Genomic DNA, 14,275 nt, shown 5'->3' with positions numbered 1-14,275 from the left:
CTAGTTTCTGCAGAGACTGTGACCACCTCCTGGAGAGGGATCCTTACTTGTTCTCTTCAGGCTTTGGGTCCTTCCCTGAGTGGGAGCCGAGGGAATAGCTGCTGTGGGTCCCAGGAGAAAGGCCACTCCTCCTAAGAGGGGCCAGAGGGCTCTATGCTGGGGATGAGGGTGGCTGAGTCCCCTCCCAGTCGCAGGCTGACATGTGCACAACTCCCTCTGCAGACTGGGAAAAAACAAAATAACAAGCGAAGGAGGAAAGTGTCTCGCCCTGGCTGTGAAGAACAGCAAATCAATCTTTGAAGTTGGGTGAGTAGAGACAAGTGCACACGTGCGCATGACACAACCTGTTCTGGGTCCCTGAGCACCTGTTGGTCTTCTGGTCCATAAAGACTCCAGCAGGACCCCTGGGCAAGCTGTGGGGGAGAGGCCCTAGTGGCCCCACTGGCTTTTGCACAGGAAACACGGGGGGACGTCCCAGGACTGATTGCAAATTCAATTGCATGGCCTTTTAATTAATTCACGCAAAAGTCAGTGTTATCACTGCCGGCGAGTGGAGGGAGCTGGTCTTACCCTGGGTGTTAAGTGTCCACAGGCAGGTGTTCTTCCCTTTAAGAATATTCTATGTTCTCTGGAGATTTTTTTAAATTCAATTTTTTGTTGTGGTATAATACCCATCACATAAAAGTTACCATCTTAATCATTTTTAATCATGGACAGTTCAGTGGCATTAAGTACATCCACATAGTTGTACAACCATCCCTACTGTCCAGCTCCAGAACTCTTTGCATCTTGCAAAAAAGAAACTCTGTCCCCATTAAACACTAACTCCCCATTCCTCCCTCCCCCAGCCCCTGACAACCACCATTTTACTTTCTGTCCATGCATTTGAGTGCTCTAATACCTCATATAAGTGGCATCTCACACTGTCTTTGTGACTGGCTGCTTTCACTTAGCCTATTGTCCTCAAGGTTCATCCAAGTTACAACATGTGTCAGAATTGCTTTCCTTTTTATGCCCGAACAATAGCCCATTGTATGTGTAACTACATTTGTTTATCCATTCATCGGTAGATGGACATTTGGGTTGCTTCTACCGTTTGGCTATTGTGAATAGTGCTCTGTGAATACGGTGTACACAGATCTCTTTGAGACCCTGCTTTCAATTCTTTTGGCTCTGTACCCAGAAGTGGGATTGCTGGATCATAGGGTAATTCTATTTTTAATTTTTTGAGGGAACGCCATGCTGTTTTTCATAGTACCTGTGCCATTTTACAATCCCACCGACAGTGCACAAGAGTTCCAAATTCTCTACATCCCTGCCAACGCTTGTTATTTATTTATTTATTTTTATTGTAACCATCCTAATGGGTGTGAGGTGGTGTCTTACCGTGTTTCCCTGAAAATAAGACCTAGCCTGACAATCAGCTCTAATGTGTCTTTTGGAACAAAAATTAATATAAAACCCAGTCTTATTTTACTATAATGTAAGATCGGGTCTTATATAATATAACGTAATGTAATGTAATGTAATGTAATGTAATGTAATGTAATATAATACCAGGTCTTATATTAGTTTTTGCTCCAAAAGACGCATTAGAGTTGACCGTCTGGCTAGGTCTTATTTTCAGGGAAACATGGTATTGCAGTTTTGATTTGGTGGCTTTTTAATGCTTCTTATATCGTCGTATGTTTTTTATTTGATTATAAAAGAAACATGGATAATTTTATTTGTAAACTGTGGAAAACATGAAAAGTATAATAAAATCATGTTTTCAGACATAATTATTGTCAACATTTGAGGTGGGTTAAACTGTCTTGCTGTCGCTCACACACACATGTGTGCTATTTTACTTTTTTAACATAGGAGAGGTCAAACTATACGCATAGAATTATATTCTACCTTTTTCACTTAATTAAAAAATTGATACTATGCAATTGGATAGCGCATCCACTTTTTAAGCAGACCTGAAAACTGTCATTCAGGGGTTTCAGGAGCCACCCCGGGAGGGGTGGAAGCAGGTCGCTTGCTTGGGGGGAGCCTGTAGCTGAGGCCGCCTGGGTTCTGCGCCTGAGCCCGGCAGGCTTGCTCTGCTTTGTGTCGACGGTGCCACTCAGCCTGTTAAGACAAACCGGGGCTTATCATATAGGCCAGGGACTGTTCTAAGTGCTTGGGGCATCTTAATTCACTTACTCCTCACAACAGCTCTGCAAGAAAATGCTCTTATTATCCACCCTTTTTAGACAGGGGACAAAGACCCAAGAGACCACATAATTCGCCCAAGGGTGTTCAAAGCCAGGATACGAGGCATGGCTCTGCACAGTCTCGTGTTAGCCAGATTTCAGGTTAGCTGCTCTGGGGGAGAGAGTATGGCTTCGTCATTGCAACTCCCCCTGCCCCCCACAAACCGCAAAAATCCACAAGCATCGTGCGCTGACGTCCTCTCCATAAAGGGATCACGTTGTGCATGTTTCTGAATGTGCTTCCTGATCTCTGCTTCATGGCAGACTGGCTGTGTCTTCAGTAACGCCTGTCCCCTGCCCAGAGTCGAGGGAATGCTGGGTGTCAGCACCTCTGCCGGCCTTCCGGTGAGGCTGCTGCCAGCCTGTACACCCTGCGGGTGGCATTTCTGGGACAGACATGAGTTTAGGCTCACTGACAGACAGCTCTCCAAAAGCTCAGGGGTGACAGCTGGGCTCTAATCGTGCAAGGTGCTGATGGACTTCTGTTCACAAGGCTTCTACTGCTCTGTATCCTTACATTTCCCTCGGAATTTGAAATCCAGGGCAGCTCACTGAGGGGCTGCTGTAGGAATTCGTCTCCAGGCCTTGGTTCCAGGGAGCAAAACCATCTGCCTTGAGTGTACAGTCCAGCTGTGACATAAGGGCTGAGTGTGCACTAACTTTCACTGTCCTGCCTCTGCCCTCAGGATGTGGGGCAATAGCATCGGGGACGAAGGAGCCATGGCCTTTGCAGAGGCTCTGAGGAACCACCCCAGCCTGACCAACCTGAGGTAACGCGCTGTCTCCAGGGGCCCACGTGGACACTCTGCCAGCGTCTTGCTTTGCCAGGGGCGGAGCCAAGGGCTTTCCTAACGGGGGAGGTGTTTATGTGTGTGCAGTTTTTTTCTCTCTTAATTGTTTTCACTGAGATATAAGAGGCCTTCAGTAAAGCACATTACTCTTGAGTGTTCAGCTTGGTGATTTGATATAGGCACACACCAGTGTAACCACCACCCAGATCAAGGCATGGGACAGTGCCAGCCCCTCGGCCGTCTCCCCATGTCCCTTGGGGGTGGGGAGGAATTCTTAAATCTAGATAAAACTGGAAGGGACACCACCCTTTCCTCTTTTGCAGATGGGACAGAGGGGACCCTTCATCTCTGTCCAGAGACATGCTGGCCCTCCGGGGGCTGTGGCCAAACCTCCGAGCCGTGGGTGCCCCCTACTGCTTCTTGCTGATGAAAGAGAGTGTGAGATGGTGGGCACCTGGCAAATGTTAGCCCCCGAAGCAGAGCTCAGCAGGCCCCCTCAGCTTGCAGGCTGCGCTGTGACCTAGCCTCGCCAGTGTTCTGTTTCCTCTCTGGCCTCTCCTTCATCAGCCTTGCACCTGACCTCATGCTCTGAGTGTGGGTTCTGGAGCAACAAAGCCTGGCCGGCCGCTGGCGAGGACAAGCACTTCTGTCTCCTGCCCCAAGTCAGGCAGGCAGGGCCACCTCCAGGTGCATCCTCCCAGCTGTTTTGGTTGCTGAAGCCAAAGGCAAATGTAGGCAGGTCTCTAATCATCCACCCCTCGTGTTCTCCTTCCTAGTCTGGCATTCAACGGCATCTCTACAAAAGGAGGAAAGAGCCTCGCGCAGGCCCTGCGGCAGAACGCGTCTCTGAGAATATTCTGGTAATAACCAGTCATTTTGAAAGGTGGGGTTTTGGGGAGTATTCTGGCGCACAGCCTAGAATTTTAACTGTAAAGCTGCCTCTCAATTGAAAAGGCTCTAGGCCCTTCCTTAAAGTTAGGTTGGTAATTTCCTGTTAGAGAAGAAAACAGCGATTCCCGGAAGCGGGCAGTGGGCCCCGGAGCATGAGTTTGAGGCCTTCTTTGCCAGCCTGAGCCTCAGGAAAACCACAAGGCCGGCCATTCTGTCAGGAGAGGCCTCAGAACCCTCTCAGCTATGCCTTGAAGAGTCCAACTCTCATGCACATGCCTCAATTTGTCTCCCTTCCTCCCTGCTTTCCTCCCCATGCAGCCTCCTTTCCCCTGGTAGCCACATCAGGATTGGCCTTCACCTGTCACCTGTCACAGGAAGCCCACTGTCCTCGCTCCCTCTCTTACTCCAGGGGCACTAATTAATTAGTGTATGTTACCTTCTGACGGGCTCTTTTTTTATGGTCCTTTCTTTTTTGGCCTTTACTCTATTTTATTTATTTATTTGTATTTTATTTACGTGCCTGTGTCGTAATTCCTTACGGGTGAGGAAATGGCCCTCTGTGTCTCTATCCTCTTCTCACAGTGCAAAGCTCATGAGATATTGGTTAACTTAGTTAATGAAAATGTCATTATTAGGAGGGTTCTGATACTAGGCCTGCCTGGCCAGTTAGAGCATTCTTAATTCTTTTCCCCTCAAAAAAATCTTCTAAAATATTTTGAAAAGTAATGTATGCTCTTTTGGAAAAAATGTGACACCGAACTCTGAAAAGTAGGAAGTGAAAGTCCCTCCTCCCCGTGTTTTCCAAATATAACCTTTTCCTTCTAGTCTTTGAGTATATTCTAGATCTCTAGCATTCAAATGTACATATATTCAAATCTGTATGTATATATGTGTATTCTTTTCTTACAAAATGGAAAAGCATTTAACAAGTGGCTTTGAGAAAATTTTAACCATATATTATCCGTATTTTACATGTCCCTTAATGTGAGGTTTTCTCAATCTCAACACTGTTGACACGTTGGTCCAAATAATTCTTTGTTGTGAGGGGCTGTCCTGTGCATTGAGGGATGTTTAGCAGAATCCCTGGCCTACCCATTACATACCAACAGTGACCCCAGTTGTGATGATCAAAAGTGTCTCCAGACATTGGCCAGTGTCCCCTGGAGGGGGATTCGCCGTGGTTGAGCACCACGCCTCTATGTGGATAATAATGTCAAGCCCAGCACTTCCGGAGTACTGATGGTACGCCACACGTTCTTTCCAGCCTGGACATGTCTTAACTCACTCTCACAACCACCTGTTAGGCCTGTACTATGACTGTCCACATTTACCGGTGAGAAAACGCAGGCCTAGGGCGAGCAGTTAAACCACCTGCCCACCCGAGGTCGCCCTGCGAGTTGGTGATACACGCCCGCGTGTCTGGCTCCAGAGCACTTTAAACCCCGTGCTCTCTGCCTCCTTCCTCATGAGACCCTCCTTCTCCAAGGGCTGCACAATGTCCCACAGAGCGGACACCAGCAAGTTATTTTGCCTGTTGCGTTTATTGGTAGATACTTAAATTGTTCATTTTATGACTGATAATACTGCAGTTGATACTGCCGGTATAACTGACCCTTATGTGTATGTCGTTGCACACTGCAGGGTCAGCTTCCAGGACTCTAATCCTTGGCTCAGAGTGTAACACATTTACAATTTGGTCAGCCACTACCAAGTTGCCTTTTGAGGAAGGATTTTTTTTTTTTAATGTTCTTTCTAGTCCATTCACCTTCCTTATTGAGTCTTTCATCCACTGGCATGTCAGGGTCCAATCCTATTTACATCCAGGAGCTTCCAGCCCTCTGTGCTTTATCTAGACCACTCCCGGTTTTAAGAACAATTGAGAGACTTCTTGAACTTTCAGTCACCAAATCTGGGTCCCTTATAACTGGCCTCACAGCAAAGCGCTGGACTCATTTTAATATCAGTCAGCAAGATTTGGAGGTTTTCATCTGACTGACTTTGGTAACAAGCTCTGTGGTGTTCTGGAGGAGACTTGAGAAGCAGGCATTGACCCCTCATTTTCTGGGGGCCCCATCTCCTGTGAGACCTGAGGCCTCAGCAAGGATGGGGAGGAGGTATGGGCTCCTCTGAAATAGGAGCTCGGGTGAAGGGTTTGCCCTAGAAATGAATCACCATTTATCATCTATGGAGCTTGGACGCTGGGCTTTGAGCCCGGCTGTTTACTAGATTCTCAGCAAGTAATCATTAACATAACCTAGAGATACCTGGGCTAGAATCCCACTTCTGCGAATTCATTAAAAAATGTGTGCCAGGTACGGCTCACCCGAGTAAACACTTCCTTTCTTTCCCAGGCTCACCAAAAACGAACTCAACGATGAGGTAGCAGAGAGCTTGGCAGAGATGCTGGAAGTCAACCAGACGTTGAAACATTTATGGTAACTCAGAGAACCTTAGAATTTCAGACTGTGCTACTTTTTAAAATACCGAGATAAAATGCATGTGCCATACAAAGGGTTGTGCAATTATCACTACTATCTAATTTACCTACTCGCTTCCTCTATCCCCCCAAACCTGCGTTCAACGGTCGCATTCTGCTCCTCCCTGAGTCCCTGACAACCACTAACCTACCTTTAGTCTCTATGGATGTGCCTATTCTGGGCCTTTCATAGAAATGGAATCATACAGTAGGTGACCGTTTGTCTCTGTGTTCTTTCACTAGCGTAAGTCTTCAGGGTTCATCTACATTATAGCATATATCGGCACTTCATTGCTTTTCATGGATAAATGATATTCCATGGTGTGCTTATTCCACATTTTGTATATCCATGCCTATGTTGGTAGCATTTAGGTTGTTTCTACTTTTTGACGGCATAATGTTACTGTGAACATTCAGGTACATGCTTGTGTGTAAACATATGCTTTCCTTTCTCTTGGGGATAGGCTGAGGAACAGAAGTGCTGGGTCATATGGTTACTCTCTGTTAACTTTTTCAGGAACTGCCAAAGGGTTTTCCAAAGTGGTTGTATCGCTTTATATTCCCCCCAGGAAGGTATGAGGGTCCCCATTTCCCTGCATCCTCACCAACTCTTGTTGTTGTTAATTCTTTTTGAGTCTTGTCACCTAGTGGGTGTTTTGATTTGCATTCCTCTGATGACTAATAACGTTGGACATCTTTTCATGTGCCTGGTGGCCATCTGTGTATCTTCTTTGGAGAAATGTCTCCACATCATTGCCCATTTTTAAATTGGGTTATTTTAAATTGGGTCGTTGTATTGCTGAGTTGTCAGAGTTCTTTCTATAATCTGGGTAGCAGACATTTATTAGACATATGATTTGCAAATACTTTCTCTCTGTGGAGTTTTTCACTTTCTTGATAGTGATCTTTGAAGCACGAAAGCTTTTACTTTTGATGAAGCCCAATGTATCTATTTTTTTCTTTGGTTGCTTGTGCTTTATGTATCTTACTAAGAAATCACTGCCTAATCCAAGGTCATAGGATTTACACCTAAGTTTTCTTTTGTGTGTTATAGCTTTGCTCCTTCATTTAGGTCTTTGATCCATTTGGAGTTAATTCTTATGTATAGTATGAGGTATAAGGGTGTAACTTCATTCGTTTTGCATGTGGATATCCAGCTGTCCCAGTACCACTTGTTGAAAAGACTCTTTCCCTTTGGAATGGCCCTGACACTTTTGCCCAAAATCAAATGATCATAAATGTATGGGTTTATTGGTTTATTTTTGGACCTTCTATTCTAGTCCATTGAGACATATATTTATCCTTACACCAGCGACATACTCTCCTGATTATTGTAACTTTGTAGTCAGTTTTGAAGTCAGGAAGTGTGAGTCTTCCAACTTCATTCTTTGTTCTCAAGATTGGCTATTCTGGGTCCCTTGCATTTCCATATGAATTTTAGATCACCTTACCAATTTCTGAAAAAAGCCTGATTGTGCTACTTTTACGTCTTTTTGTTGTTTGTTTTCTTTCTGGCACATATATATAATGCCCTTCCCCAGGTGCCAGGCCAGCCGCTCCAGGTAGAACGGCACTAGGCCATGACTAGGGAGTGTGTCTTGGCTGCTTCGTGCAGTCATGGGCCACACTGGCCCTTGTGGATGTGGCCCCAGCGGGCATATGTGCCTGAGCACTGCTGGCTTTTTAGCTTTCCTCCTACCCGGCCTCTTGCCAAGTCTTGGCTGGAGGCAGCTCACCCTGCCCCCAGCAAGGCCCGTGGTAGCAGCTATGAAGGAAGTGATTAGAAAATGCAGCGTTTAACTGAATGCAGAACTCTGTGCCCACTTCCGAGTTCTATTTTTGCTCCTTTTGCAAAAGTGTCAAGTTACACTGTGGTCAAGCTTACCAGAAGGTTATCAACTCTGCCACTGAGCCCAGCCTGTGGGAAATGTGGCTGGGAGCATTGGGTCCCAGTTGCAACACAGCCACCATAGTCCCGTGTGCTTGGGCAGTAACGGTGACAAGAGCTCCCTTCCACTGGGCACCGTGGCATAGGTGATAAGAACTGTTTTGTACATATCCTCCCACCCAGGGTAGAGGGTTCTCTTATAGTTATTCCCATTTTACAGATCAGGCAACTGAGGCACACATAGCTTAAGTTTATTGCTTCAAGGACCTGTAGCTGAGAAGTGGAGAGTGGGTATGTATACATGAGAGGAGCGTTTAACCACTGGGCTCTACTGTCTCTTTAAAGGGTTGGCCCCTTCGCACTTAATTTCTATAACCTCATCAATCACAACAGCATAGACCTTCATCTTCCTGGTAGGGCTGCCTTGTTGGGTCAGTTCCCAGGATGTCTAAGGCTCAAGCGCAGCAGTAGCCTCATTCTACAAATAGCTGAGTGAGGGATGAACCTGGGATGGAGCATACACACATCACTGCCTTGTGCTGCATTTATTTCCTGAGTTGGAAGCATTGCTTCCAGGGATGCGTTTCAGGAATTGCCTCCCAGCTGTATCTGAGACCCTTGTTTCATTTGGATCACTGCTCCCCAACATAATGGCGTTACTCTTAGAGGCCCCCTTACCGAAGTTTTTCCACTGGGACACACGAGTGGCACAGGGGAACTATTTCTCCTCCCTCCCTCTCAGATGTTGGAGCCGACATCAGCCCCTCTTCAAGGACTTTGTTTCCCCCCAGAGAAGAGAGTGGCCAGTTGGTAGCTACTTAACTTTAAGGCTTGCCTTTCCCTAACCACCTGGAAGGAGAGCTCAGACTGCCTGTTCCCTAGATGAGTGTCTTAGAATTTGTCGTTCAGACTGGTGGTCTCCAAACATGTTTGATTGGGCTCCCCTGCAATGAAAAATGTCGGGCACTCACTCATATTGAACGAGCTCCATATGAATACACAGATATAGAATGCTTACTATACAAATATACAGAAATTTAAACCTTTTAAAGGATATCCTTTCCTCTGGTGGATTGGATCTAGACGATCTTAGCCAGAATAAAAGTCATGTGGACTCAGTTCTTCCCCTGACTCTGTCTCTTATCCCACCATCTCCTTACAACTACCTAATGAAGGGGGCAGATTTAACCCAGTATTATGTATTTGATACAAAAGATATGTTGTTCTTCCAGGCTTATCCAGAACCAGATCACAGCCAAGGGGCTCGCCCAGCTGGCAGCTGCATTACAGAAGAACACTGGTGTAATGGAGATTTGGTAAGACCCTTCCACCACTTGAAATAATAATGGTGATTATTTACTCAGCACTGTTGACTATGTGCCAGGTACAATGTAGGGCAATTTCCATTTACTCCTCATCTTTCCAACAATCGTGTAAAGTAGGTGGTACTATGTCCATTTCACAGATGTAGAAACTGAGGCCCAGACCAAGGTCACACCTCACAGGAGAAGCTGGCATTTTCCCAGACTGCCCAACTCCATAGTTGGGGTTCTCTTCCCCAGCCACCCTGTCCTGTCAACTGTCCTGGGGTCACATAGGGACAAACAGCTTGGGGAAAGGGATTCCCCCTGACAGTGAATCACCCTGGGACTCACGAGACTGAGAAAAGGATGTGCTGGCCTGGAGTTTGGAGCTCTCTCTTCCTGCTTGCTGGGCTTCCTGGGCTTCAGGATACTTCCAGGCTGGATTTGAGCTGACTGGTCCTCTTTCACAACTTCCTGTTGTTTCTGCCTTGAGGACTTGCTTATGCCAGTGGAAGGAAAGCACGTTGTTTGCTTTACTGTAAAACTGAGCCCTATTCCATTTCATTGCCTCCCACAAGACGCATACACTCTGAGGTGGCCCTGGGCTTGTAGCGTATGCCGCGGCGGCGGGGGTGGGGGCGGGAGCAGGGTTCCCATTAGTAACAACAGCTCTGCAGTCGGGTGCTGGGGAAAACGCAGCCAACTGACAGGCAGGGCCCTGGAAGACTCCTGAGTGCTCTAGGATTTGTTCTCCACTTGGAGCCCAAGACAGCCCTGCGGGGTAGAGCTGGATTTCCCTTGAGGACACAGATCGCAGGAGTTCATACTCCCAGTGGCTTCCCTGAGGTCCAGGGAACTGCCACACTGTGACCCACAGCCTGCGCTCAGGGGACAGTTATTCTTAACTACTTTCTTTCTTCATGAGGAGGAGACATTCACAGCCAATGATGATGACAATAATAAGAAAAATAAAAATAGAAATAAATCAAGGTATAGCTCCCTAACCTTGGCTCCTGGAACAGTGTTTTTTAACCTTTGCTCTGGTCATTGTGAATGGATCATTAAATCAGTTTGGTGGGTTGCAACCAGCATTATTTAAAAATCGAAATTGAACAGAATACCCAGAATGTACTGTGCACAGCATGAAGCATTATTCCATAATCTTGTTTCAGATGCGGGTATGTGTGTATGCATAGATGCCGGTTAGCAATGTAACCTGCAGCTCTTATTTGGGGTCATGGTCCAAAAAAAAACAAAAAAAACAACAACAAACGAGTTTGAAAATCTCTATCCCAGAGAAGAGAGCCCAGCTCCGACAAGACAGATGGAGGCCAGGGTGGCCTGTGGGCCTGTGGAGCTGAGCTCACGCCTCAGCCCGGAAGGCATGAGAGCAAACAGAATTTTGGTTTGCATTAATCTCCAGCCACCCACGCGGCCTGTGATCCCTTCCCTAGAACTCCATTTGTTTCCTGCTGACTCTGTTGTTGGCGTTTTCTCCACTCTATTCCTGGTGACCTTAGTGAGACCCAGATCACAGTGATGGTAGCTGGAGAGGATTTCTATGAATATCGAACGGATACTCGGCTAGAGCGTGCTCCTGAATTTCAGGGTCATGTGACACATGAGAGTGTGTTAGGAACACACATGGGGAAGGAGCGTACAACAGTCCCTAACATTTTACTTGTGTTCTCGGTTTCTCTCCAACAGCGTAAACGGAAACTTGATAAATCCAGAGGAGGCCAAAGTCTTTGAAGAAGAGAAGCGGATTGTCTGTTTCTGAGCGGATGCTCTCCTGTTCGCGGGTCTCGGCGCTGGGAGGTTCTCTAGCAGCAGACGCCACTCTGTGCAGTCACCTCGCCTTAGATGTCCTAGAGGGCAGACACGGGACAGCCAGGAGGCCACTGCCTTCATCCTGCAAATCACTCTCCGTGCGGACGCTCTGACTGGCAAACTCCCTGCACGGCTAGTACCATTTTGCAGGGGAGAGTGTGCTCTGTGCGCCATTTCTGTGACTGTTCACATACTATGAAGAGGCGTTCATGTATATACATGGATATTTTCACCTGAAACGAGAGGAGTCAGACTTTGAGCTCCTCTGAATGGCTGCCCGAGGACCCGGGGGAGTGAGGTGGTCACTGCTGCCTTCACCGGACAGTCGACGATGTGGTGCCAAGTTTCTTGGAGAAAAGGTGCTCAACCAACAAGAAGTGTTGTACCTGAAATATTCTCTTCTTCCTCAGTCCTTCTCCGTGTGTTGATAGTATTCTCACTTCCCAGCTGTAGCTCCTGAGGTGTGTACAGTATCGACACATACTCATCCGAGGTTTGCTAGAAAGTTGATGCCAAGGGAAGGAGTCATCACAGGCTTTTGTTTTAGTCCTGGGGTCTCACTGTCTGCTGACAAAGATCACTGGATGCCCTCTTAGCTGGTCTAAGAAAAAAGATGATGTCTTCATAATGCTGAGTTTCCCCTCAAGGCTTGACCTCTTCTGGAAGGCTAATACTACAGGCAAAGCGGGTCTGTCCCTGAAGGAGAATCACTGCTCGCCCTCCAGAAGGAATAGGCCTGGCTTACCTTTGTGGCCCTGGCATCCACATAGAAGCCTCTCTCTCTCTCTCGCTCTCTCTCTCTCTCTGTCTCTCTCTCTCTCTGTCTCTCTCTCTCTCTCTCTGTCTCTCTGTCTCTCTCTCTCTCTGTCTCTCTCTGTCTCTCTGTCTCTCTCTCTCTCTCTCTATCTCTCTCTCTCCCCACCCCGCCCTTTGAGGAAGGGCATCTCTTCCTGCCGCTGAGTAGTTCTGAGGGTGACTGAGGTGGAGCCAAGATGCAGAGAGCCGCTGAGAACCTTGCTACGAGAGCATGTAGACACCTACCACCATGGCGGGCACCTGGTAGATGCTGAATGGGGGTAGTGACAGTACCAGATAACTTGTTTTTTGCCAATTCACTTGTTAATAAAATACTGAAAGCATTGTTTCTAATTGCCTGAATCTGGGATTTTTAAAAAGGGATTCAACCTGGTAAGCATGCTATGTTCCCTGAACCCCATGCTGACTCCTCAGAAGCAGCCGATGCACCGGTGGGGCCCTGGGGTGATGTGCTATGAGGAGAGCCTGATGAAGGGAGGTCAGCGGCATCATTCGTTTGATCCTTCACAGACCTTTCCACTTACCAGGGGACCAGAAAAGGCCGAGGAAGTGACTGAGAACACGTCATTGGACCACTGAATCCATGTAGGGGGCTTTTCAGAGGAAATGACTTGAGTCAGGGGTGGCCAGGGCCAGGATATGATGGCATGGGCCAAATTTCACAGCCCTCCCCACTGTGCCATGAGAGGTCCTGGCAGGTCAGCTTCATTGAGTGGAAGACCCCGGGGGGCCGTCACCCACTGTGGCAAGAGGCACTGAGCTGGTAGGAGTCGAACATGAGAGGGGAAAAGGTGAGGGGCCTTCCAACAGTACCTGTGAGTTCTCGGGGGTCCAGCCTGCTTTGTACAGCAGCCCTGTTAGGAAGGGTGCCGTTCAAGAAGTTACCCTGAGAGTAACGGGGAAAATCCTGTACTGTCCATCAGCCACATGATGGCCTTTCCCCTCAGGCTCTGCTTACGTGGTTCCCTCCTCTCACCCCAGATCTGGGAATTCACCTACCAGTCCCCTGCAGAGACAGCAACTCTCCCTACCAGAGAATCTGGACCGTAAATGTGCCCAGAAAGTGCAAAGGAATGAGGAGGCAAACTGAAAGCCAAGGATGCTTGGTACCGACTTCATTCAGACTTACCAAGTAAAAGAACTGCATTTCTCAGCTGACAAATTCACATTTGATTAAACTGCTAACTCTAAACTTCTGAGAGTACAAAATTTACTCAGAAACTACCTAATATGATTGCTTTTAGAACGATCAAAATTTGTATGATGTTACCTTAAATTCGGTTTGGAACTCCTTTGGTCTCCTAGATAGTGAATAACAGATTTTCTATTTCTCTTATAAAAGTGAAATCAGGCCCCTAAATTTGCTGGAAGCTCTTCCATTGCCCATAGGCGTGCTGCTGTGCAGAGATGTGGAGACTTTTCCTAGTCCAGAAAAAGACCATTGAAAAAAGAAAAATTCCACAAACTTGGGAGGTGACTATTTCTTTCCATAGGACGTCTTGGTTGATTTTGAGAAAGAAACTAAAATGACAGCTCTCTTATTTCAGACTTGTATTAATGGCATGTTTGTGCTGATTTGGAACTTTGAAGAAAAAAAAAAAGCCACGTCAGGTCACTGCAGCTTTGGGCCAGGTCCTAAGACTGTCAAAATCTCAATTTCCTCGTTGAAAAATGGGAATCCATGAGTACTGACTCACCGGGCTGTGAAGAGTAAATGAGCTGATCACACAAACAGCAGAGCGCCAGCACAGGGTCGCTGCTCAACGTACACTAGCTATTAAGCAACGGGTCTCGCTGCCACTCACTATGGAGCCCCCACGTTGTTCTCATCTCACTCTTAGGCTTAGGGAGCTTCCCATAAGGTCAAGCAAGGGCAGGAGGCTCTCAGAGTCAAGTCCAAAAATATTCACACCAGGCTTCCTGCAATTCCTCGCTTTGTCAGTGAAAAGCATGGCCGTTAGTCTCCATCGTTATTAGCAAAGCACCCTACCATCTAAGTGTCACTCACAGAAAAGGGGCGGCGCCAGCACCACCATACA

General features: G+C 47.1%; 1 protein-coding gene across 2 annotated transcripts in view; it reads left to right on the top strand.

Moving 5' to 3' along the window:
* Positions 1-12,569, top strand: part of NOD1 (nucleotide binding oligomerization domain containing 1) — a 39,260-nt gene extending 26,691 nt beyond the window's left edge. For both annotated transcript variants that reach the window (XM_019726190.2, XM_074340944.1), the window contains 6 exons: positions 223-306; positions 2,927-3,010; positions 3,808-3,891; positions 6,274-6,357; positions 9,519-9,602; positions 11,298-12,569. In XM_019726190.2, the coding sequence (XP_019581749.2) occupies positions 223-306; positions 2,927-3,010; positions 3,808-3,891; positions 6,274-6,357; positions 9,519-9,602; positions 11,298-11,370 (493 nt within the window). In that variant the 3' untranslated portion in view covers positions 11,371-12,569. The remainder of the gene's footprint in view (positions 1-222; positions 307-2,926; positions 3,011-3,807; positions 3,892-6,273; positions 6,358-9,518; positions 9,603-11,297) is intronic.
* Positions 12,570-14,275: the final 1,706 nt, after the last annotated feature.

The sequence above is a fragment of the Rhinolophus sinicus genome, linkage group LG09, assembly GCF_036562045.2.
Source record: "Rhinolophus sinicus isolate RSC01 linkage group LG09, ASM3656204v1, whole genome shotgun sequence".
In the NCBI taxonomy this organism is placed as follows: Eukaryota; Metazoa; Chordata; class Mammalia; order Chiroptera; family Rhinolophidae; genus Rhinolophus; species Rhinolophus sinicus.
Note: the sequence above shows the minus strand (reverse complement) of the source record. Positions and strands in the feature narration are given on the sequence as shown.